This window comes from Gigantopelta aegis, chromosome 3 (assembly GCF_016097555.1).
Source record: "Gigantopelta aegis isolate Gae_Host chromosome 3, Gae_host_genome, whole genome shotgun sequence".
Classification (NCBI taxonomy): domain Eukaryota; kingdom Metazoa; phylum Mollusca; class Gastropoda; order Neomphalida; family Peltospiridae; genus Gigantopelta; species Gigantopelta aegis.
This window is the reverse complement of record NC_054701.1, coordinates 90,986,850-91,014,429: the sequence shown is the minus strand read 5'-3', so window position 1 is coordinate 91,014,429 and position 27,580 is coordinate 90,986,850. Positions and strand designations below refer to the sequence as shown.

General features: G+C 37.3%; 2 protein-coding genes across 7 annotated transcripts in view; both read right to left on the bottom strand.

The window, feature by feature from the left end:
• Positions 1-23,065, bottom strand: part of LOC121369319 (ribonuclease P protein subunit p14-like) — a 32,841-nt gene extending 9,776 nt beyond the window's left edge. For 2 of the 4 annotated variants that reach the window (XR_005957603.1, XM_041494298.1), the window contains exons 1-6: positions 22,934-23,065; positions 20,765-20,868; positions 17,895-17,976; positions 15,773-15,849; positions 15,248-15,326; positions 4,644-4,709 (exon numbers count right to left, since the gene is read on the bottom strand). Coding sequence is in view for 3 of the 4 variants with exons in the window: in XM_041494298.1 (XP_041350232.1) it covers positions 4,653-4,709; positions 15,248-15,326; positions 15,773-15,849; positions 17,895-17,976; positions 20,765-20,844 (375 nt within the window). In the remaining variant the exon portion in view is untranslated. Of the gene's footprint in view, positions 1-1,299; positions 1,499-4,643; positions 4,710-15,247; positions 15,327-15,772; positions 15,850-17,894; positions 17,977-20,764; positions 20,869-22,933 lie in introns of those variants that run through there. The other 2 variants (XM_041494300.1, XM_041494299.1) reach the window with 2 other exon arrangements.
• Positions 23,066-25,010: 1,945 nt separating this feature from the next.
• The window catches only part of LOC121369316 (WASH complex subunit 4-like), a 56,680-nt gene continuing 54,110 nt past the window's right edge, over positions 25,011-27,580 (bottom strand). For 2 of the 3 annotated variants that reach the window (XM_041494294.1, XM_041494295.1), the window contains one exon: positions 25,011-26,654. In XM_041494294.1, the coding sequence (XP_041350228.1) occupies positions 26,548-26,654 (107 nt within the window). In that variant the 3' untranslated portion in view covers positions 25,011-26,547. The remainder of the gene's footprint in view (positions 26,655-27,580) is intronic. The other variant, XM_041494296.1, reaches the window with a different exon arrangement.

The window sequence follows — 27,580 nt, the reverse complement described above, 5'->3', positions numbered from 1 at the left end:
ACATACTAGTCGTGGTGCACTAGATGGAACAAGAAATAGCCTGAAGGGCCCACTGACGGGGATCAATCCTAGACCAACTGCGCATCAGGTGCGTGCTTTACCGCTGCCTCTATAGAGAGAAAGAGACCATTTAAACTCAAGGAGAGAAAACAAGCATCATTTACTCAAAGGAATACATCAACTTCTACTTGGTGAATAACTGATACAAATACTGTGTGTGCAGGTCAAATACACAACATTCCAGGGGTCACATCGATGTTAACCAAATAACAAATTAAAACATCAAATTGAATTTTATGAATATAGTTGAATATGCCTTTTATGTTGCCAAATTGTGTTGGCTACAACAAATTGAATTTGGCTGGAAGTCTTCAAAGAGAATTCATCAAGACACTAACAATGTTTTATGGTCCAGCTTAAAACCTACATTCACAAATCACAATGTAATTTGACATTGACAATCATAAATATTACATGACTGGGTACATGTATTCAACGGTGTGTGATCAAAGACGGCTTCATACAGGCATCATGCATAACAGGGAGAGATCGATTCTGAGAAGAGTATGACGACGAAATCAGACCTGGAACATTGATGATGTTACCAAGATCGAACTGCCATGATGCTGCAAGTGCAATAATTCAAACCTACTGGTGAGAAACAAAATAGCACCCATTTTACATTACAACCCACGAAGAGAAGAGAAATTACATTTTCTGGACAGGAAAGTAATCTATGCTTTTTTTAAGGTTTAAGTTGGAATCAAATGTTGCTGTTAACAAATAAAAAGCAGTTCTAGATATCAGTCGTGAAACAAGACTTATAGGGTTAACCTTTTTCACTAGCAATGGAGAAGAGATACATAGATAAAAGGTTATGATTGGCATGTATATTATTGCTCCTCAATGTATTTGAAATACTGTCAAAAATAACGTGAAATTGTTTATCAGAAAGTATACTGTGCATTTTGAGCAGGGTTTGCTGCCTGACCTCTGTCAATAACTCCAACTCAGTTTTAAGCCTGGACAATCAGCCATGTTCTAATATAAACTACTAAACAGAGGAAAATAATAAAAGCACATCAGTGATTTTTATTTTACACAGCTTCATTAAAATTCATCCCATCCATCAACTTCGTCATTCTATCCATTTGTCTGTCTATCCATTCACTTGTCTGTCCATATGTCCACCCACTTGTTTGTCCATCCACCCACTTGTCTGTTCTGTCCATCCACCCACTTGTCCATCCATCTATGTGTCTGTCCATCCACGTGTCTGTCCATCTGTCCATCCATTCACTTGTCTGTCCATCATTCCATCCACTTATCTGTCCATCCACCCAATTGTCTGTCCATCTAGGTGTCTGTCCATCTGTTCATCCACTTGACCATTCATCCATCTGACTGTTCATCTGTCCATCCACTTGACCGTCCATCCACTTGACCGTCCATCCACTTGTCTCCATCTGTCCATTCACTTGTCTGACCATCTGCTTGTCTGTCCATCCACCCAAAGAAACAAACCCACCCAAAATACATGAACTGTCAACATTGTATGTATTCAGGGAACAGTTCCATTAAGCTGGAAAACCAATCCAATCTATTTCTTTTTTAAATGCAATAAAATATCCCTCCATCGATCCATCCAATTTACTTGAAATGTGCAATTTATTCAACAGCTGCACAGATACACTTATTTCCCCAGCATTCTCATCAATATCAATCTTAAAGTTATAGTTTTTTAAATAATTTTGTCCCCATGTACAAATGAACATCAATCATTTATACCGACAGTAAAATGAGAAATAAAACAGAATCTTACACACTGGCTACCTCCCAGATCAGTTACAAAATTCCTCAAGTTTTTTTTATTACCCACTACGATATTTGCAGCATGAAGCATGTTTCTCGTTCCAAGAGGTGCTTGCCAATCACTGGAAAACGTGGAAGTAAAAAGCAATCCCATTAATTTGTGAATGGCTGCCCAGCATGTCGCTGGGTTGAAGAGAGCTCAGGACTGGCAGGGACTGCTTACTTGACATACCACTCCTGTCTTACGGGTTATTGATCCAAGCAGAAACTTTCCGCAAAGAAAATCTCTTTAAATCATGTCAACTAACTCTTCAATTGTCCTAACGCAGTGAAGGCACTCAGCATTGACCTTTTAGGTCATTACAATCATAAGTCATTACAATCATAAAGGTCATGGTCACGTCATGAGAGAATGAATGAATGAATGATAAACGACACCCCAGCACAAAAATACACATCGACTATTGGGTGATTTTATAGACAAAAAAATTGAAAAAATATAATTAGTTTAAATTTAGTTTTTACAAATAAATAACTGGTTTCAAGTATTTAGTGAAGATTTTATAAAATCTCTGCAAGTTTTCTTGCACACAAAACACTGTTCAGTTTTAAACGTACACAAAACAGTTTGCATGTCGTGTCTTTAAATTTTTTAATGTTAAGTCTTTAAATATGTATAACAAAGTTAAGGTAATTTTTGTTTTGTTTAATGACATCACTAGAGCAAATTGATTACTAATCAACTATTGGATGTCAAACATTTAGTAATTTTTAACAGTCTTAGAAAGGAAATCTGCTACATTTTTCCATTAGAAGCAAGAGATCTTTTATATGCACCATCTCAGACAGGATAGCACATACCATTACCTTTGATATACCAGTCATGGTGCACTGGCCAGAATGAGAGATAGACAAATGGGTCCACGAACAGAGATCGATCCTAAACCGACTGCGCTTCAGGTGGTTAAACTAAACATTCCTTCACTACCCATGGATACTAAGTTTGATAAACTAAACATTCCTTCACTACCCATGGATACTAAGTTTGTTAAACTAAACATTCCTTCACTACCCATGGATACTAAGTTTGTTAAACTAAACATTCCTTCACTACCCATGGATACTAAGTTTGTTTATACAGAAAAACTCCTCTAAACCGACTGCGCTTCAGGTGGTTAACTAAACATTCATTCACTACCCATGGATACTAAGTTTGTTTATATAGTGAAACTCCTCTAAACCAGACACGCTCAGGACCAAGTAAAAAGTCCGGTTTTAAGACGTATCCGGTTTACAGAGATTCTGTTCTGCACAGATATTTAAAAAAGGACCATAAAAAACGTCCTCATTTTGAGGGAATTCCGGTTTACAGAGGGTCCGGTTTTGAGAGGTTTCATTGTATATAGAGATATATAATTATATATAATATATGAATGAATGGATGGATGGAATTCTTACACTAGTATACATATAGTATTGCTAATGTTATTAACTCAAAACCAGATTGAAACTGATAACATTACCTCCTACTTGGATTATTATTAATTAATAATATTGTTAACGGCAATCGGAAATAATAATTACAATAAATATATGAATTAGTAATGCAGAATAAAAGTAATCTGCACTGAAACTTGTAACGTAGTCCATTACCGTGCACCACTCTTTGTTCTAGTGTCAACTATTAGCATCATTGAGAGTAATCTCCCCTTTCTCTAATCAACCAATCTCTGTGGTGTCGATATATTTTAGTATTTCATTGGCTACACTAATAACATCTACCAGATTATTCTCTAACAAAGTAAAGTGTGTGTTAAACAGTTTAACCAAACTGTCTGTGTCGGCAAATGCCATCAATCAATGTAAATTTAATATTTGATTTTACAACATCGAATATTTTTTAACAACATCTCAACATATTTTAAACTATGGCTATTTTGGTGTACAGAACCTCTGTTATTTTAAAATTTGGTTTGGAGAGAGAGAGGAAACCCACTGCCACACATACATGTAGGCTTCTCCTTAAACAAGAGCACTAAAAATGGATATTTTATAGACTCAATCTCTAATGACATCACATGTATACAATTTGTATGGCCTTATTGTGATGTTAAAGTCTCAAGACTCTTATAGGTAGTACTAAACCAAATAACTTCCGGCTGGGTCAAAGTTCGAGGTGCACCCAACTTTTGATAGAGAAGTGAACACCACAAGTCCTGTGATTGGTTATAAATGTGAGTGTGTTGGTTGTAAAAAATAATAGTTTCATCTGGGTAAAAAAAAATTGCAATTTTATTTCATCTAGTACCAATGTGTCAATTAGCCTTGTGCTTGAAACATGTATGGGGTACCTGTAAAAAAAAGTACTCGAATTTTGTGCGAAACTAGGGTAGTCATAGACGCTACCTGTTATCTCAGAAACGAGCAGCTTGACCCCCATTTTTTTATGATTCACTTTAAGTGTAAGGGGTGGTAGTATTTATATCCGTGGCATTTATGTCGGTTGATACGTTGCAGGTAGGAGTTTTAGCCACATATGTTACTATTGTTCTCTATGGGATTTGATTTGGTAGTATACATCCTATAAGAGTCTTGAGTAAAAAAATTTTTATAAGCACAGGGGGTGAGGGGTCTGGTTGGGATCAAGGTTAGTCAATACTGCACCTCATGCGAGCACTCTACCACTGAGCTATATTCCACCCACTCATCCATCCCACCCGACCCCCACCCACCCACTGATCCCCACCACCACCCGTCTTGATCTAGTATCAAACATGTCTAAATCCTAAAGATCATTAATTTACCAACAAAACAAAGATAAGAGATCTCACCTGTTATTATCACGTTACAGTCAGTTCTCGACTGTTGACAGCCAAACCAATCAAATGGGAAGACACCTGAACAGGAAGAAAATGAAATTTTCATTTGACATGTGCATACATCTACTGAAGGTTTTCAACACATCTGTTGTAGGCACAGCCTCCAATTTTCATTTGACATGTGCTTACATCAACTGAAGGTTTTCTACACATCTGTTGTAGGCACAGCCTCCAATTTTCATTTGATATGTACTTACATCAACTGAAGGTTTTCTACACATTTGTCATAGGCACAACCTCCAATTTTTCAAGCATGGAGGAGTATAAAGGCTATGGAATTTTACATTTCAACTTTTTGTTTTTAACCATAAAAGATATTTAACAAGAAAATAAGATTAATATCAAATGCAAACTAAATTTCGAATTAAGTCCAAAAAGGAATGTGTGCAGGTCGAGCCTAAATGTGAAAATACATTAGTTACAGATAAATCAAGCTTAATTCCAATAGAACAGCACCTGTCTTCAATATAATTAAAAACAGTTTGCTGTTCAACTTCTACAGCAATGCACTTGTATGTCTTCATTTCTTTAATCTTAACACCACTACACGAAAGGAAGAAGGATGAATCTTTTTATTTAATTAAGCATTGTCTGTTATTTTCTTTACGTTCATCTGAGTATGAACAAAAACAAATCATCCGCAAACTGTGTCAATCAGTGAAGCAATTCTCACATAAGTTTGCAGATATGTTGGGTTTTTTTGTTCATACCCAGATGAATGTAAAAGAAATAACAGACAATACTTATAATTAAATTTGAATCACACTTGCCTATAATAACACTAGAAGTTCATACTTTAGTTTGAATTATTTTGTATCCATAAACAATAACACTCAATAAGACAACTTGCTCATACAAAATGATGTCATCAGATATGACTTTCCCTGACGATGTAATTTCTATGTTCATCGAGAAATGAACAAACTCACATTGCTACATCTGAACCAATAGCATGATGTTAAATTGTAACGAATGTAACAGAAATTTAATTATTGACGCATGCACTCAATATTTTTTTTATTTAATGACATATGCACTCCATACATTTTTATTTAATGACATATGCACTCCATACATTTTTATTATGGAGATATGGTGTCAGACATATCGTTAATGAGAGAGGAAACCCACATCTACATGTCATGGGCTACTCATTTTTATCAGCTGCAAGATATCTTTTATATGGACCTTCCCACAGACAGGTTGTGCAGCATTGGTTGGAATGAGATAGAGTTCAACAGGCCTATTAATGGCGATCTCGACTGCACATCAGGTGAGTGCTTTACCACTGGGCTACATCCTGTCCCATCTACTACAGGTTGCACAAGTTTAATATAGGAGTTACATAAACATACATTAACACATGCACAGGTAATTCAATACCATTAATCTTATAGTATATGTAACACCATGTAAGCACAGCTAACTAAATACCTTTAATCTTATAGTACAGCTAATGCTGTGTTACAAAATACACAGGTAATTCAATACCATTAATCTTATAGTACATGTTAACGTAAGCACACCTAACTAAATAACTAATCCTGTATTATAAACTCTACTAGTAGCTTTATGGTAATACGATGTTAAAACAGGTAATTGGCATAATCCTGTATTATAAACTCTACTAGTAGCTTTATGGTAATACGATGTTAAAACAGGTAATAGGCATAATCCTGTATTAGAAACTCTACTAGTAGCTTTATGGTAATACGATGTTAAAACAGGTAATTGGCATAATCCTGTATTAGAAACTCTACTAGTAGCTTTATGGTAATACGATGTTAAAACATGTAATAGGCATAATCCTGTATTAGAAACTCTACTAGTAGCTTTATGGTAATGCCATGTTAAAACAGGTAATAGGCATAATCCTGTATTAGAAATTCTACTAGTAGCTTTATGGTAATGCCATGTTAAAACAGGTAATAGGCATAATCCTGTATTAGAAACTCTACTAGTAGCTTTATGGTAATGCCATGTTAAAACAGGTAATAGGCATAATCCTGTATTAGAAACTCTACTAGTAGCTTTATAGTAATGCCATGTTAAAACAGGTAATAGGCATAATCCTGTATTAGAAACTCTACTAGTAGCTTTATGGTAATACCATGTTAAAACAGGTAATAGGCATAATCCTGTATTAGAAACTCTACTAGTAGCTTTATGGTAATGCCATGTTAAAACAGGTAATAGGCATAATCCTGTATTAGAAACTCTACTAGTAGCTTTATGGTAATACGATGTTAAAACAGGTAATTGGCATAATCCTGTATTAGAAACTCTACTAGTAGCTTTATAGTAATGCCATGTTAAAACAGGTAATAGGCATAATCCTGTATTAGAAACTGTACTAGTAGCTTTATGGTAATACGATGTTAAAACAGGTAATTGGCATAATCCTGTATTAGAAACTCTACTAGTAGCTTTATAGTAATGCCATGTTAAAACAGGTAATAGGCATAATCCTGTATTATAAACTCTACTAGTAGCTTTATAGTAATGCCACGTTAACACAGGTAATAGACATAATCCTGTATTAAATTAGCAATGTTTGACATTATCTTTTTGACAATCACCAGTCAATTTTCTACGAGCACGTACACACACTTTACAATTGAAGTAGTGCAGCTACAAAGTGTTGGTGAAAATGGTGCAATTTCCACGTTATAATTACAACAACACAGCAACGCGGTGGCTTTATTGGCACCAAGGGAACACGACAGACAGCTTTAATAGCGGGTGACTGAACCCAGTAATCAAAGGGCTGTTTTCTCTAAGAGAGGCCTGTTCACAGAGATAATCATTTCTCCAACCACCTCACTGACACCGAACAACACACTGCACATTACCACCAGCAGACAATGGCCATTTGCCAATCCATACAGACACAACTGTAGACTAATGATTCTTGCTTGGGTCATCGTGCTGCAATAAAGACCTACATCCTCGTGTATATCAGTGACCAGTAATTACTGGGGACAACAGAAGCATGATACAAGGATTTGGCAGTCATGGTAACAGAATTCCAAGATTTGGCAGTCATGGTAACAGAATTCCAAGACTTGGCAGTCAAGGTAATAGAATTCATAAAGAACGGTGGTCTCATGGACTGCTAGCTGTCAAGTGTAATACAAATTAAGGGCCGAATTTATGAAACCTGCTTTTGTTAAAAACACGCAGGTGTTTAAGCATTGTAAATGTATATTTTATGTAGTTACACATGTATAAGACATAAACAGGCATTGTAAATTTGGCCATACGTCTTTACATAGGACAACATGTGACATTTATCCAGTGTTGTACGGACTGTTAGTAAAACAAAATGACAAAAGGCAGGTGCAGAAATACTCATTTGCAGCCGGGGGAGGAGAGCATGGGTGCCATTCCACACAAATTGCACCTTTTTCTGTCCCACATTTTATATTTGCCAAGACTCATAGACACTGCAGGTGACTCCTCAGTATAAAATCTTGGCTACACCGACAGAAACCCTACTTTCCATGTCGGTGTGAGTCTGATGAGCATGGGGAACTGATCACCTTTCAGAGAGAGGCCTGCTGTAGCCAGCACCAGTGGGTGTGAAGTTGTGATGGCCTTATATACAGATTGTTCCATGCTGTACCCAGCACCAGTGGGTGTGAAGTTGTGATGGCCTTATATACAGATTGTTCCATGCTGTACCCAGCACCAGTGGGTGTGAAGTTGTGATGGCCTTATATACTGATTGTTCCAGTGTTCAGACACGGAACTCCATCCTTAAGAAATTTTTCCAATGGTATGGAATTTTGTAGTCTAAAAAGGTTACTAGTTCCCACAAAATATCACCCGTCTATCCTTACTGTCTGAATTAAACCAGTGACTACGATATACATTTGTGGCTGATCTAGAAAACCAAATCTCAGTACAACTGCGTAAAGCATGAATCATACCTAAATGGCCAGGGGAACTAGCATCATTCTCTAACTTTGGTTACATGTTTGAATACTAGCATTAAAACACAGTAATTACATAATGTATTGTAAATAAAACTGAAAACATATGGAAACTAGGAGATAACTCATTACATAGATGTATGCAAATTCAGTTTTTGACAGAAGAGACAGCTTTTGACCAAGTGATATATTCACTCAAGAACATAAGAATTAATGAATGAATGTTTAACGACACACCAGCATGAAAAACAAGAACTATATGGAGTCATACATTAATGATAATAAAGTTAAGGAGAAAGACAGTGTCATGGGATATTTTTCCATATAAAGCCATCATTATCTGCAGCTAAACCCACTTAAAACAACAACCTCAGTTTTTATGGAACAAGCTTTCCTTGTGTTTTAAGATGGATGGATGGATGAATAGAGTTGACTGGGGATATATGGATTGATGGATGAAAAAATGGATATATATCTACATGGACTACTAAACACATGGACTACTAAACACAGGTCTGAGACCCAGCCCGGACCTTTTGGTTTGACATGTCCCCTCACTGTACCAGGCAATCAATACATACCTGAGTTACAGAGTGTATGTATCTACATGGACTACTAAATACAGGTCTGATACCCAGCCTGGACCTATTGGTTTGATATTTCCCCTCACTGTACCAGACAATCAATACGTAACTGAGTTACAGTGTATATATCTACATGGACTAATAAACACAGGTCTGAGACCCAGCCTGGACCAACTGTTTTGACATGTCCCCTCACTGTACCAGGCAATCAATACGTACCTGAGTTACAGAGTGTATGTATCTACATGGACTACTAAACACAGGTCTGAGACCCAGCCCGGACCAATTGGTTTGACATGTCCCCTCACTGTACCAGGCAATCAATACGTACCTGAGGTACAGAGTGTATGTATCTACATGGACTACTAAACACAGGTCTGAGACCCAGCCTGGACCAACTGTTTTGACATGTCCCCTCACTGTACCAGGCAATCAATACGTACCTGAGTTACAGAGTGTATGTATCTACATGGACTACTAAACACAGGTCTGAGACCAATTGGTTTGACATGTCCCCTCACTGTACCAGGCAATCAATACGTACCTGAGGTACAGAGTGTATGTATCTACATGGACTACTAAACACAGGTCTGAGACCCAGCCTGGACCAACTGTTTTGACATGTCCCCTCACTGTACCAGGCAATCAATACGTACCTGAGTTACAGAGTGTATGTATCTACATGGACTACTAAACACAGGTCTGAGACCAATTGGTTTGACATGTCCCCTCACTGTACCAGGCAATCAATACGTACCTGAGGTAAGGAGTGTATGTATCTACATGGACTACTAAACACAGGTCTGAGACCCAGCCTGGACCAATTGGTTTGACATGTCCCCTCACTGTACCAGGCAATCAATACGTACCTGAGTTACAGAGTGTATGTATCTACATGGACTACTAAACACAGGTCTGAGACCCAGCCTGGACCAATTGGTTTGACATGTCCCCTCACTGTACCAGGCAATCAATACGTACCTGAGTTACAGAGTGTATATATCTACATGGACTACTAAACACAGGTCTGAGACCCACCCGGTCCAATTGGTTTGACATGTCCCCTCACTGTACCAGGCAATGAATACGTACCTGAGTTACAGAGTGTATGTATCTACATGGACTACTAAACACAGGTCTGAGACCAATTGGTTTGACATGTCCCCTCACTGTACCAGGCAATCAATACGTACCTGAGTTACAGAGTGTATGTATCTACATGGACTACTAAACACAGGTCTGAGACCCAGCCTGGACCAATTGGTTTGACATGTCCTCTCACTGTACCAGGCAATCAATACGTACCTGAGTTACAGAGTGTATATATCTACATGGACTACTAAACACAGGTCTGAGACCCACCCGGACCAATTGGTTTGACATGTCCCCTCACTGTACCAGGCAATCAATACGTACCTGAGTTACAGAGTGTATGTATCTACATGGACTACTAAACACAGGTCTGAGACCCAGCCTGGACCAACTGGTTTGACATGTCCCCTCACTGTATCAGGCAATCAATACGTACCTGAGTTACAGAGTGTATGTATCTACATGGACAACTAAACACAGGTCTGAGACCCAGCCTGGACCAACTGGTTTGACATGTCCCCTCGCTGTACCAGGCAATCAATACGTACCTGAGTTACAGTGTATGTATCTACATGGACTACTAAACACAGGTCTGAGACTCAGCCCGGACCAATTGGTTTGACATGTCCCCTCACTGTACCAGGCAATCAATATGTACCTGAGTTACAGAGTGTATGTATCTACATGGACTACTAAACACAGGTCTGAGACCCAGCCTGGACCAATCGGTTTGACATGTCCCCTCACTGTACCAGGCAATGAATACGTACCTGAGTTACAGAGTGTACGTACCTGAGTTACAGAGTGTATGTATCTACATGGACTACTAAACACAGGTCTGAGACCCAGCCTGGACCAATTGGTTTGACATGTCCCCTCACTATACCAGGCAATCAATACGTACCTGAGTTACAGAGTGTATGTATCTACATGGACTACTAAACACAGGTCTGAGACCCAGCCCGGACCAATTGGTTTGACATGTCCCCTCACTGTACCAGGCAATGAATACGTACCTGAGTTACAGAGTGTACGTACCTGAGTTACAGAGTGTATGTATCTACATGGACTACTAAACACAGGTCTGAGACCCAGCCTGAACCTATTGGTTTGACATGTCCCCTCACTGTACCAGGCAATGAATACGTACCTGAGTTACAGAGTGTATGTATCTACATGGACTACTAAACACAGGTCTGAGACCCAGCCCGGACCAATTGGTTTGACATGTCCCCTCACTGTACCAGGCAATCAATACGTACCTGAGTTACAGAGTGTATGTATCTACATGGACTACTAAACACAGGTCTGAGACCCAGCCTGAACCTATTGGTTTGACATGTCCCCTCACTGTACCAGGCAATCAATACGTACCTGAGTTACAGAGTGTATGTATCTACGTGGACTACTAAACACAGGTCTGAGACCCAGCCCGGACCAATTGGTTTGACATGTCCCCTCACTGTACCAGGCAATCAATACGTACCTGAGGTACAGAGTGTATGTATCTACATGGACTACTAAACACAGGTCTGAGACCCAGCCTGGTCCAACTGGTTTTACATGTCCCCTCACTGTACCAGGCAATCAATACGTACCTGAGGTACAGAGTGTATGTATCTACATGGACTACTAAACACAGGTCTGAGACCCAGCCTGGACCAACTGGTTTTACATGTCCCCTCACTGTACCAGGCAATCAATACAGACAGCTGGTCGGTCGTTCATGTGTGTGTCACTCAGCTAACTATGCTAATTCAGAGGCGCAATCAGATGACGACATTTCTAAATCTTTGGTAACCTGCCATTGGTTCATGTGATTTTTGCCTAGGTAACTGATTGTTTTGTTACATTATATAATGTAATACTGGTGGAAACAAGTAAGGAAGCACAAACAGTGACAGAAAACATTGACTGAAACCAAAACCCTTGTCCATGGTTAGCAGAAAGTTAATCATGTTAATCTCACAGTACAAACATTCAATCCCACATCACATTTCTGTAACTACCATAGTAGTAAGACATAAAAACAAATATATGTGTCTTTCCGGTTTCCTGATCTACCCTAATTTTATGTAGCAAACTAGATTTGGAACACCTCGGCCGATTATGGTTTCTTGATTTAAAAAAAATAATAATAATAATATAATAAAAAGTTCCTACCAGGGGTGGGGAAAATAAAAATGTCAATTGGTTCCACATGTCATCAATATTTGTTGGGTGGGGGAGAAAAAAAAAATGAATGAAAAAAATAATATGCATGTATATACCATATAAACTAAAATTTAAAAGGTGATATTTGCTAAATACATTGTAAAAAGTTATTATCATGGTGGTGTTTGTAAGTTTTTTCTAAAATTATGAATGCAGAACAATAAACATTAAAACATAAAAAAAAAAGAAAAAAAAAGAAGTTTGATCACATCGGCAAAAAAAAAAGGAGTACATTTAAGATAAGCAATAAATATTTTTTTTAAAAAGAACATAAGTTAAAAATATTTACTTCCAAATATGTATATAATGTACAATAATTCAGTACTGTGTCCACACAATTAATAATACTATTAATAGATGACACCATTAGGGAATTTGACAGCTTCAGGCATGTGTTAAGGGTAAACGATTAATAACTTGTCGCTGATTGGACAAATTTGACCACTACTCAGTACTGGCTCTAGAAATAACCAATGTAGCCATTCTGTTCATCAACCACAAAAAAAGGTTGAAACAATTTTTAATTTCAAGACCTTTATAATTATTGGATACATTCCATTGAATGGTCAACAATAAATACATTTATAGATTATTTTTCAGTACATTTTATGCAAGCAGTGAGGTCTCTTGACAACATAGTCGGACTCGGATGCTAAACCCGACAGGGCTCTATACGCAGGTGTTGATTGTAACAACACTTCCGCTGAGACAGGACAATGACTGTAACCAGTTGCAAACTCTGGGTCCTTTGTTTTAATTAGAGTGTAATACCTCCATAGATTTCTCACCAAGATGATTGGTGTTATTGTTAACAACTGTTTAATCCTGTGACCGGCTCGGCGACTATGTACAAATGTCTAGCCTAGTGGCACTGGATTGATACTACTGTAGCCGTAGGTCCGGTTTCTGTGACAAGGGATATATCCTTACGGCAGACTTTATAATCACAGATGCCTGAAAGACCCCACATCTTGACTACAGTTTAATTTTCTTTCTTTTTTTGTTATTCATGATATAAACAAGGTATCGATACTTGAGCAGGTCCATTTGAAAAGTGGCACAAACAGTTACAGTGTATTCACCATTTTTATTACCAGCTACTGATGAAGAAACGAAACAACTGTGGGCATGCTGTGACCACTTTTTATTAAATTTGGGACCAGTTCAAGTTTTTGACAATTAAAATGCACATCAGCTGACTGATGTAGACAAATAAACTTATCTTGTCTTCATGTAAAATTCATTAATCTCATTGATTGTTTGCCGCTGGACAAATCCCTTATACCCCTGTGGGCGGAGCCAAATTCTCTTATACCCCGTCTGTAATTTCTAACAGTTTCCAGCCACCCCAGTTAATGCTAAAGCAATAATTAGATTATAAATAACATTGATAATCAATCAAGTATACATAATTTTTTTTTTTTTTACTATAAAATACACTATTTCAATACTTTTAAAAGCTGCAATGTTGAACTCGGCCACCTAATTACGGTCGTGGTGTTATTGTATTAATGCGCGATTAGCAACAGTTGTGGGGTTTGTTTTTTTTTTGGTTTTTTTTTACTACATACATTTCTGATAAAAAAAAAGTTTTTTGTTGTTTTTTTTTTTATTAATATCTGTTTCAGACAATTTTGTATTACAAACATTTGAAGTTAAAAACTCATTTATTGATGGAACTATTTTTCGTCACTGGCAAGTGGTTTCGTTCGCGTCCGCGTGGTACTGCTCCGTTAATAAATTGTTAACAATCATTGTCTGGCGTTATTTTGATTATTTGGCTATATGGTTTAACATGTCGGCTAGATAAATTCGTTGTAGAAGCATCTCTCGGGGTATATGGCTTTTTATGTACCCTCTGTGTGAACAGAGGGTACATAAAAAGCCATATACCCCTCGTGATGCTTCTACAACTTATAATGTACAGAAACACCGCCAATAAACATTATCAAAGGTTGTGGTACATACTATCATGTCTGTGGGATGGTGCATATAAAAGATCCCTTTCTACTAATGGAAAAATGTAGTGGGTTTCCTTTCTAAGACTATTTGTCAAAATTAACAATGGTTTGACATCCAATAGCTGATGATTAATGAATCAATGTGCTCTAGTGGTGTTGTTAAACAAAACAAAGGGTTTTTTTTCATTGGAGGGTAGGGTGGGAGGCAAGTCATAATCTTCCCATCTGGGGGCTGAATGACTGCACCACCGACGTCACTTCCAACATGTGTCAGTACATTGTCAGAAGAAACAGTTTACTACATTTTATTATTCATTTTCATTTAATCTTATTTTTTGTGTTTATATCCAATTACAGTTCAAGCACGCTGTCCTGGGCACACACCTCAGCTATCTGGGTTGTCTGTCCAGGACAGTAAGTTAGTTATTAGTTGGTTAGTGGTCAGTGAGAGAGAAGAGGGTGTAGTGGCCTTACACATTATAGTACCCATTGAGCCCTTAAGAACTTGCTCTGGGTTGGAGCTGCAAACCCTGTACCTACCAGTCTTTTGTCCGATAGCTTAACCACGACACCATCGAGGCCAGTCACTGAGTCATTAAAACTCACTCTGGGTGGGAACCGGTACCGGGATGCGAGAATCGATCAATGGGGACTTAAATCTTGTGACATACATCCCATCAAAAACTAGAACTATAACTGAGTTATCTCCCATTGTTCATAAAAAAAACTAACACTAAACTTCAGTTACACCTGAACTTAAACAGTCTCACCTGCAATAGTCTGAAGGCACAAGGTTTCCCGGAATAAAATCCACACATTGTCAATGAACTTTGCAGCTTCACAAAATCACTGTAAAAATTACAGAAATCTACATTACCAAGAATTCATAATCAAAACCTGGGTCTTCAAACAGTGCTACTATAAACAGCCACGTATGACCTACATAATTTATTTTGAAATCTTTTGGTAGTTACAAGCATAACAGTGTTGGTGGTGTGATCAAAATGTAAGAAAAAGAACTTAATATTTTGTTACATAAGTTACAGTGATTGCTACACTATTTTAAAACATTAAACAGTAATTGCTAATCAATTTTCAGTTAACCAAAAATATTGCTAATCAGGATTTTGAAAACAAAATGTTCCCTGATGGTTACACCCAATATTACCTCTGAGATTTTTTACAAAGAAATGGACTAATTAACAAGACTGATTTCAAGATTAGATTTCAAAATTATCACATTTTCATGAATCAATCGACACCTATCAACCCTGGTCACTTTATTTAATTCTTACCTGTATCGAACCCGAATAATAGCCTCTCGTTTCTGCTCCCAGTATTGTAGAATGTCAAACACAAAACTTGATCCAATCTGCAATAATAAAGCGCAATGACATTATTAAAAAAATAACTTCAGTACAATTCGTGTATTCCTGTAAGCATAAATACACGTACAAATACATACTTTTTTCTCATGCAACAATATTTACACCAATTTTATTATTTTTCTAAAAAATACTAATATCGAAATCCTTATTATCATATAGATATCAAATATTTCTAAGATAGATATTAATATATTATGTTTACTGAGATGCTTGGGTCATAAAAGTTAACTATAAAAACACATCATCTTGTATTAAAATTAAATAGAGGATAATAAAACGAGTTACCTGTTACTATCAAATTTATATCCCGAGTGTCACGAGCTTTAGTAAAAATTATTTCATGAGGGACATAAATTTGATAATAACTGGCACCAAGTTTGTTATTCTATTTATTACTCCAGCTACTTGGGTTTTTTAAAAGTCTTTATTTTCGATATAGCCTACATCGGCTACACGTTCATGTGTATAGAAACAACGTAAACTAATTTACTGTTCTGGATATTACTTTATCTTTGTATTTTATTCACGGTTCATAGATAATTTTCAAAACCCAAAGTTCTATAGATTCTGTAAAAAAACAAATCTATAATGAATTGCATTAAACTACCATTTTGTTACAAGTTTAACACTGAAACCAGAAAGACGTAAACGCAAGCGCTTTAAACTATGTGACGTCATTGTGTGTGCTTTGCCAAATTGTGATGACATCATATTTAGTACCAACAAGGTGATTGGTTTGTTGGCATCAAATCGTCCAATAGTAGTGTACGTTAAACCAATGCATGATAATTTCTCAGTGAGAAATTATGATTTTTATTTTCCCCATTATGAGTGCCTGCTGGGTTAATAATAGAGAATACTACATCAGTGGCTTTTAGAATACCAGTTATTTTATGAGATGTGTAAAAAAATGTATCTGACAAGTAAATGCGAGCTGGATACATTTTTAAACAATGAGTTTTAAGATAAATGGTATCCAAGGGACACGACTGTAGTACTGTAGAATACTTTATTTTCGCGTGATCAAATTTTCGCAATTTAATGAAAATGGATCAATTCGCGAACATTTATTTTCGCGAATCCCCCAACCCCCATCAATAAAAAAACCCGATGTATAGATGTCAATAATTTTGTTTTAAAAACGGAACTTAGTTTTGCTGGTTGTTACGCTAATCTGTAGAACTAATCCTACATGTACACACGAGTGCTATACACATAAAACAATAGTTTTCTTGCTTTAACCAATCCAGACTTTATTGTTTACAAGTTAATAAGCTTACAGAAGGTGCTTACCGCATGCAGTTTTTCTTAATCCTTATAATTGTTATAGCCCAGTCCGGATTTTTTTCACTTCCACATTTTTAATATACTGTGATAATGCATGTTTACTTCTGTCGTTGAACATGTGTAGACTCTGTCCGATGAACTGATCGCTAGCACATGTGAAGGAAAACAGCATAAAGCTTTCTTAGTGTTAGTATTGTTTTATTATCATGTATGTACTTATCGTGTTCTTGATTTAAAGTTTTAAACAGCTTTTGTGTTTTGTAGTTTGTTCCGTGACAGGAGGGAGCACCGCTTTGTTACTACTAGCCTCGTACATCGGAAACTAATGTGGTATAGTTGAATGAGACTACATATTTTTTTTTTTTTTTGTCAGCCTTTATTTTCACATGGAATATATTTTCACGAATTTCATTCACATGCGAAAAACGCGAAAATAAAGTATTCTACAGTATTCTATTTCTTACATATATCCTAAAAAAAAAACCAATTTAAAAAAACCTAAAACATAATTACTGCACTTGCACAGCAATTAACTAATGTGTCACAGAGCAATTAGTTTTGGGTTAACTCACACGTCACAGTACAATCTATTTCACACAGCCTTAGTTTATTGGATGGTATGGCTCTAGTGACCAGCGACATGTCTCAGAAGTATCTCCAACTTATGCTGGAGACGATATTGATCTACAACGGGTCATCTTTGACACAGCCTGTGACAATGTGTAAGTAACAAAGTACTTACCTCACCAAACACTTGCTTTACGGCAGCCACAATGGTAGATTTAAAATACAGAACTGTCACTTGACAATCAGACTCCAGCTCACTGCAAGACAATCAAATTACAAATAAGTGTTACAATTTCAATATGATGTAACCTTTTTAAAATACAGAACTATACCAAACAGGATTTTTGCCAGAGGGTAAAATGGATATGGCGCCATACCCAATTTGTTGTGCCGATTTTTTTTAAAGTTAACATTTTGACAAAATTAATCACTCTTTATCATTACTGTATGATTTTCTTAACCCTAACCCTAAACGTAACCAATTTTCTTTCTGGGGGAGGCCCACCATACCCTTTATTGACTGTAGTTGCACTGAATTCCATAGCGCCATACCCCAAAATTTTGTTCTGGCAGAAACACTGCCTACTATGTACTGCTACTTTGAAAACTAAATGCGTGTACACTGTACATAAAAATCGAACCTTTTTGGTAGGCCTAGAGTATATTGGTAGAAACAAAATACAAACAAAACGTTTTAACAAGAAACAAATGATGCTAACCACTATCAGGAGACTTACTAGGGGAGTGAGTTTGAAAAATGCAAATACTTACACCATATTGTAATTTACACTGTCATTTTACAGAAGAGCCATTCTAAACCCACCCACCTAAAGATGAAGCTGGAAGCATGATGTAGTGCAGGAATGATCACAGTTAAGAATGACGACCTGTCATGTCATGTCATAGGGTTTTACGTGCACATTCAGAACAAGCTGTTATAGCGCACGCCTGTCGTGGGCACAAGAGCCGGCCTTGGCCGGCTACTCCGTCCATGACAGGAAAGGTGTGGGGAGGAGAGAGGAGGGACCGCCTGCACTGGCAGGTGCAAGGGAGCACCAGCAGCCCGATCAAATCGGTAGCAGGCGGGTGGGGGTAGTGGTGGTGCTATGGAATTTGAATGGAGCAGTTAAATGCCAAAGAGAAAAGGGTGCGCAATTTTGATTGAGGGAATTTGGCGCAATTTTGAACGGTCGGTCGAAAGGTAAATGGCCGAGCTAATATAGGTTTTGATATTAGTGAATCGAGAGTAGCTCGTTAATTTTAGACCTTTACGATGCTGTGGTGTCTCCCTAGGTTGCCCATAGGACCGCTTCTGGTCGAGGCATCACCAAGTACCAAGTTATTACCAGCAGAAAGTATTGGGGGTTTGGGTGGGGGAGACCGATATTCTTTTGTTCAGCTTCCCCCGGTTGCATTGCAATTGTGTACTCGGAACGGTATTCTTTTGTCCGGTTCCTTACTAGAGTACGTGCTGGGCCATTAAATGGGGGTGGGTGCATTATCATTAGTCAATGCACCCTGTGTACTGATGCAGTGAGCATGTAGTCTGTGTGTGAATCCTAGTTTTGTGTTACAGTTGTACCTATTGTCTTAAGTCCCAATTCTAGTGAGTTCAACGGTCATTCATTACCACCCATCCCCCTCCGTCCTTGTATAGCATTGAATACAATGACGGAGGGGGAGTTAAACTAGCCTAGCTATCTAATTTGAAGGGTTAAACCCTTATAGTGTAGGTATTGGTTTAAAAGCCTAGTGCTTGGCATACTTAACTTTATTACCAATGCAATAAAATGAAACTAACGGTGGCAAGTAGCAATTGTATACATATATTCACCGATCTAGGTACTTAGTTTGAAGAATTTTGATTCCCGCCCCCTAAATATAGGATTTTAGTAGGCTTACTTGGTTTGTTTTCAGGCTATCTGGATAGTTGGGTATCGGTTTTCCTGCATGTCTTTGCTTCTGGAACCCTAGTTGACTTACCTTAGTTAGCTAGGATGGAATGCATCAGTAATAAAAATTTAAAAAAACATGGTGCGGGTGCAGAGACAAATTCTTGCAGTTTATTTACAGTTATGACGACCTCATGCCTGCAGTGTTTTTATAGGTCAAACAAAAGGTCATCGAAAGCTCATATGATAACTCTGTAACTGTCTTGGGGCGAGTCATAGCCCAGTGGTAAAGCTCTTGCTTGATGTGCAGTCAGTTTGGGATTGATCCCCATCAGTAGGCCCATTGGGTTATTTCTTGCTCCAGCCAGTGCGCCATGACTGGTACATCAAAGGCTGTGGTATGTGCTATCCTGTCTATGGGATGGTGCATATAAAAGATCTCTTGCTTCTAATCGAAAAGAGTAGCCCATGAAGTGGCAACAGCGAGTTTCCTACGTCAATATATGTGTGGTCCTTAACCATATGTCCGACGCCATATAACTGTAAATAAAATGTGTTGAGTGTGTCATTAAATAAACCATTTCCTTTGTTCCTGTAACTGTCTTATTTAGATATATTGAAAGAGACCTAAAGATCTTGCCCCATACTTATAATTGAACTAAAAGAGTATAGACTCACGACTGACAGAGGAATGCTTGGTATTAACACAATTTTATCAACAGTGTACAGACAAATACCAGTTTCCATATATACCTGATTTAGCATTTGGGCATGCATTTAGCACACTGAAAACAAGTTAACCGATTAGAGATGTTTCATGCATGTTTTATTCAGCATGGTGACGTCATGATGCAAAATAATTACTTTCAGTATAAAAGTACACTTCAATGACGTCAAAGTTTGTATAGTAATCTGCCTGCGAAAATACACATATGGAAAAGCACACAAACGCATTAATGAAACATTGACCAACAAGTGTTATTTTAATATTAATACTAACAATGACACATTGGGCCGAATTTACGAAGCCTGTTTTTCTTAAACGTAGGTGTTTAAGCATTGAAAATGTATGTAGTTACATGCGTGTAAGACATAAACAGGCTTTGTAAATTATGTTCATTATGATTAACTGTTAAAGAGTAAAAACACTTACAGTTTCACTTTGAGATACATGTATGGCAAGTGGCCTTTGTTTACAGTTCTCTGGTAGGTGATGTTGGCCATGGCTGACATCTGTCACATTAGTCCTCATGTGAACTAAAACATAACATACACAGGTACATGTTAAATAACAAAAAATCAAAATAGCCAATAACAAATAGTCCAAAACAATCGGCTCAAAAATAAATAACTTGTAGTAAATTCCATAGTACTTATGAAAAAAGGCATTCCTGGTGGGACGGACTATAGATTATTATGACAGGACTTACCCTGAAAAAAAAGGGTGGGACATAGCCGAGTGGTAAAGTGCTTGCTTGGTGCACGGTCGCTGTGGGGTCGATCCCCGTTGGTGGGCCCACTGGGCTATTCCTCGTCCCAGCCAGTGCACCACGACTGGTATATCAAAGGCTGTGGTATATGCTATCCTGTCTGTGGGATGATACATATAAAAGATCCCTTGCTACTAATGAAAAAAATGTAGCAGGCAGGGATGCGCAAATGTGAAATTGTGATGGTTGCTGAATATAATTTTGAACTGTCACCATTCCCAAAGATTGTGACATACTTTAGCCAACATTATTCAGCGCAATTTTTAACAACTGCTTAACCTCTGTGTAGGAGATCAAACAAATTAAACACGAGTAATATTACAAGATATTGTTTTTAAAAGGATACATAATTCTTAACAAACAACCCCCACCATTCAGTAATGCCTACAATTCCAATGATGAAAAAATGCAGCAGGAATTACTTAATTGTTGAACGGCTCCTTAGAGTGAGAAAGCGCCGGAATACTCTGTAAAACAGTGTACACATGATGATCACGAGTAGTAGGCCTGATCCGCATTTTCAGTGATACCAAACATTTTGTCTCATGTCAAATCGACCCTACTTAATACTACTAGTTTGTCCCTACCAGATTATTTCGCCACCAAATACATATTTTATATTGACGATATTACTAACCCATTTAACAAATATACAATTTAATTCATAAAAATATGAAGAACTTAAAACATTAAAAACACATTTTACAAAATGCAGAACTCGTTTTGAAGTAAAGTCAATAATGACAACATTTAAGAAATATTTCATTATTAATTAGACTAAAGCTTGCCAGATGGTGTTTAAACAATTCACACTTGGTAAGCACAAGTCGTCAGTATTGGGATGCGTCAACAAGGGTTTTACGATGAATAGGAAATATTTCGTAGCTAGAATTGGTAGGAACCAGCTAGTTTGGGGACGAAATATCTGGCATATGGCTTTTCCAAATGCCTCTTGCCAAAATCATGCATTGTGGATGCTGAGTGGATGGCAGCGTTAAGGTGGATATTTATGTCATGTCAGTCATGTTGTCAGTACCGATACTTTTGAATTGCCCGTGACGGTCCGAGTGTCGTGAATTTTTTTTTTTCATTATATTTGTTTTACGATTTTCTTGGTTGCCCATTCGGCAACTGTTTGACAATGAATGGTTGGCCGCAACATATTTTGGTTGTCCCGGGTGCACAGACAACCAATTTGTGCACCCCTGTAGCAGGTTTCCTCTCTACCACTATATATGTTAAAAATGACCAAATGTTTGACATCCAACAGTCAATGATTAATAAATCAATGTGCTCTAGTGGTGTCGTTATACAAAACACTTTTTAACCCTGAATTTTTTGTTTTGCAATTTGATTTAAACTACAATTACCATCGGTCACCGTGTATATGGTATTCCTACAACTGCTGACACATGACCAAAACATACTGTAAGTCTGCCTTTTACCAAGTTTTAGAACATCAAGTTAGTTGGGTCTTTTACACTACTGTCAAAAGTGTTTTATGATAATAAATTTATGGGATTTGATTTTCTGGTATGCACCCTACAACAACCGTATCACGCATTACATTTCACGTCAAGCTTAAAGTTAATTTAACAGTGTCATTAGCTCTACCTGGGGTTATTGTATCCTTTTATATGTATCAAACTGGAGGTGCCTACCTAGCCCGAGTACTCTTGACTGTAAGAGAGCTAGACGGACATTTGGACATAAACACGCGTGTTTATGTCCAAATGTCCGTCTAGCTCTCTTACAGTCAGAGTACTCGGGCTAGTGCCTACCATGCGTTACGTTTCACATCAAGCTTAATTTAACAGTGTCATTAGCTCTACCTGGGGTTATTGTATCCTTTTACATGTATCAAACTGGAGATGCCTACCATGCGTTACTTGCAAAGTAACTGCTGCTAAAAGATAGAACCTAAAATTCACGGGAAAAGTTACAGATTGTTTGCATTGTACATTCCTCCCCTGTCGTTGGAAGCACCCTATCCCACAGTACAAATACCGATAGTTAACTTAATGATGTAAACCGTACTTAATTATTTTTATGTTGAAATAATTATATAAATATGTAGTTGTAATGGGCCAAGCTGATAACAATATGTGTCCACGACATTAAAACGAAAACACATCACACCAAATACACTAGTGGTGTATTCTGGAGGGCGAGCAACCTCTTTCCCACATCACTTTCCCTGTCAGGCTATCGATTGATTGATTGATTTCAACTTATTTTCGTGCTTATATCCAATTAAGGTTCAAGCACGCTGTCCTGGGCACACACCTCAGCTATCTGGGCTGCCTGTCCAGGACAGTGGGTTAGTTGTTAGTTTGTTAGTGGTTAGTGAGAGAGAAGAGGGTGTAGTGGCCTTACACCTACCCATTGAGCCCTTAAGAACTCGCTCTGGGTTGGAGCCGGTACTGGGCTGCGAACCCTGTACCTACCAGCCTGTAGTCCAATGGCTTAACCACTGCGCCACCGAGGCCGGTCAGGCTATCAAGGCATAATTTTACCAATACGGCCCCAAAACCCAAATATATATTTGGTTTCTTTTTTCTTCTTTTTTTCAAAAGCATGGATTGGATTAGATTTAAAAAAAGGTGTGCATGTGTGCATATTGTATATACCTGTCCTCATCTGCCACGGTACCTCTTCATTGGAATTTCTTGCTGCAGCTGGTATATCAAAGGCTGTGGTATATGCTATCCTGTTTATGGGATGGAACATGTAACACATCCCTTATTACTAATGAAAAATGTAGCAGGTTTCCTAAGACTGCATGTCAAAATTACCATGTTTGACATCCAACAGCTGATGATTAATAAACTGTGCTCTAGTGGTGTCGTTAAACAAAACAATTTTAATTGTTCCTCAGTTCTAAACTTATTAGTTGAGACTGCGTGACATTATTTCTGGTATACATTGTGCTGTTATAGTTTAATAACCTCAGTAAATTTGAAAAAAAAAAAAAAAGGACCAAAATGTTTGTAGGTTTTCAGGAATCACAAATGTACTCTTCTTTTTTAATTAATTGTAAAAATATAATCAAGAATTATATTACATAAATTATATGGTCATCAGTTTTCAGAATGTATTATGTGACAGGAATAGGCCCTGTAACTTCAGTTTTATTGTCAATATAATACCTTGACCAAATGCAGAATGTGCATGATCTGTTTGCCAAATACTAATAACAACTCAATGCTCGAATTGTAGAATGCTTGCAATTAGAGAGCTGTGTATTCCCAGGATGCAGGGGTGTTGTGGAGGTGTACTCATGGTCCCCTGCAATCCAGTGTTACAGATATACGCTGAATTAATTTTATTACCATTTGGGGAATATCTGATTGGCAGAGTGTTTCTGGAAAAAGACTTGTTTATATTATAATTATTATACAACACATTCTAATGCACTTTGGAAGGTACTAGTTTTGCATCCCGATACTGGCACCCAACCAAAGCGAGTTTAATGACTCAGTGGTGTAAAGCGTGCCTGAACTTTTGTTGGAAGTATGCAAAACAACAACAAACACTTTAGAATAGCCTTCCGTAGGTGTCCATCTTTGAAGCTGCATCTCATCCAAAGAGAAATTCTACATCTGCCCAATTCCTACCTTAACCTTTATTGTAGGTCTATTCAAATTATACCACATCTAGATAAGACGAGTCTTAGACCAGCGTTTTTATTTTTATTATTGAAAAAACAAAACAAAAACCCACTGCACCTCCATGTAAACAGTTCAGAAACATAGCAGCCAAATGAAACTGACAAATGGTGCCTCATGAGAATGAAACAGAACAGGGTGATCTTGCAAATGAACCAAAATACATGTATATATTCCACATTGTACCTTTAACATACCAGTTTATCTATCTATAGTAACAAACATACAACACAACAAAGCATAAACAGGAGCCTTTTAATTAATACATCATAAAACATGTACCAATACACTTCTAGTGTACAAAATAATAAACAATATTGGAACAAATGCATATATTCATCACAAATATATTCACAGAAACTGTGAAAACTATGAAATATGGTAACATATTTGGTTAATTTGTTCATAACTGGTCCTGTTTGTAGTAGTATCCAACATAACAGTACCCAGTACTTATATAGGATGAAGTTAGCTTATTCTGTAGGTTAGAAAGGTCTCTCAGTATCATAGTGTAAAACTGAACACAGGTCTGTCTGTTACGAATAATCAGTATATCCGTTAAGATATTCAGTTAGTTTACATGATAAATTCAGAGGAGTAGATACAAAGGTTGTAACTGGAGTGTGTGGGAGGGGGGGGGGGGGGGGGGGGATCTGTCTCAAGTTCAGCCAGCATTTTTTCTCTAACATTTGCAAACTATTTTGACTGGTTCCCAAATTGATATTTTAATTTTTCATCTTAATAAACAACTGGAAAGATTAATCAAAGTAGGATTCTTATAATTGTTGTTGGTGTTTATAGAAGAAGATATAAAATCTAAAGATATAATGCAGTTAATATACATATATTGAAAAATAGTAACAGACGTCAAAGTACACCAGACATTGCATCTTTACCACTCGCCAGACCCAGACCCAGCTTTGGTGTGTTTTTGGTCTAAAACGGGGCATTGGCTTGCGAAATACTGGTTTATAGGACACAGAAACAGTATACAGATAACAACAACACAGCACAAGATTAGGTAGCTGACATGACAAATGATAAAGTATTCGACTATAATTGATATTTCAATACCAACTGGACTTGTCCTTCCATAACTCATTCATTTTTACTACATGCGTAACATGGAACATTTAATATTTATTTGTAAAAGGAGGCTCTGCCCAATTTGGTATTTGGTATTTGGTGGGTGTACCCATCTTTAAGCATCATCTTAATGAAAGCAATTGCACACAAAAGTAAGACACCATGACCCATTATCTTGTAAGAAAATTTGGATTCTGAATGAGTAACTCCGCCCCCCCCCCTCACCAATCCCCCCTCACAAAAACCCACACAATAATAATATAACTGAAAACTATTTTTATATTACTTTCGGTTTCTATCACTAATTATGTATGTTCAACAACACCAAAATATCACTGATATGTAGTTTTGTAAAACAATTCCATACTTTTAATACAGGGAATGACGCATGATTTATAAACATGTCTGCTGTATAATGACATTGGTACAAATGTCCTTCAGCTCATTGTTAACATCTAATCTCTCTTTTAAACTAAAGACATGATTTTCAATATATTATTTGTACATACTGACTGGGAAATTAGCACCAATACTATGTTTGGTTACAGCTTGTCAGGTAACCAATATTTTCAAAACCACACTTTTCAGTTATCACCTTCAATATTGACCAACAACACTTCTTGGATTAATATATAACACTGACACGCTGTCCTTTGTTTAATACAGCATTCATTAGTAGTCCTCTTCTCAGCTTACATTGGTGGAGGAGGGGGAGGTGGGGGAGGGGGCGGTGGAGGAGGGGGTGCTGGTGGTGCTGGGGCACCTCCGTCTGAAGCAGGAGCCGCGACTACAGGAACATCTGAAGTGAAATATAATAAGTCATATATAAGTACTTTCAATAAAAGAAAGGATCTAACATCTGACTATTTTCACACTTGGTCTGAATTGAGAGAAAACCTGCAGATCACTCTTTTCCCAAAAGGGTTCTAAGTGAGCAATTACTCTCCTCGTAAAATGAAATTTGCAATTCATTACTATTTAAAATGACAAAAGTTTAATATTTATTTCTTAGGGTTACTAGTTTTCAACAAATACAACTTGTGCAAATTGGTCTGCCAATCTCTTTCGAGGTGAGAGTTGAGGAATGTGAGTGATCACCTCCAAGTGTTAAAATGAGGAATAAAAACACTTTTATGTGGCCAAAGGATATCAAAGTATGCTGTGCAATGGTAACAAAAGTAACATGGTCTATTTTAAAACTGTTAAATAACTGTTTAAATACTCCATACATTTATGGTTTACTGAAATACAGAGATGTCTATCCACAAAAAGCCAGGAGTACTGCTAAAGAAATACATGTCCCCTAACAGGCCCAATACATTTTCATATCTCCTAAGTTTAAGGTCCATAACACTGGGAAAAATTGGTAAATTGCCGTAAAAGTTAAACATGATCTGTAACAGTAAACAATAAAGCTATATACAAAATTTAATCTCAATATCTTCAGGCATTTGACCAAAAAAGTCTGGAAAACACATTTTTATATATCTTAAGTCAAATGGCCATAACTCTGTGAAAAATGGGTAAATCGTCATGAAAGTCAAACTTGATCTGTAAAAATACATGATGAAGCTCAGTATCTTAAGGCATTGTGAAAACAACATTCAGAAATCTGTATGTGAGATGGACAGACAGACAGACAAGATGGATACAGACACAGACAGACAGCAGGAAGTACAGTGACAAAACCTATAGTCCCCTCCAGTTGGACTGGTAGGGACTAAT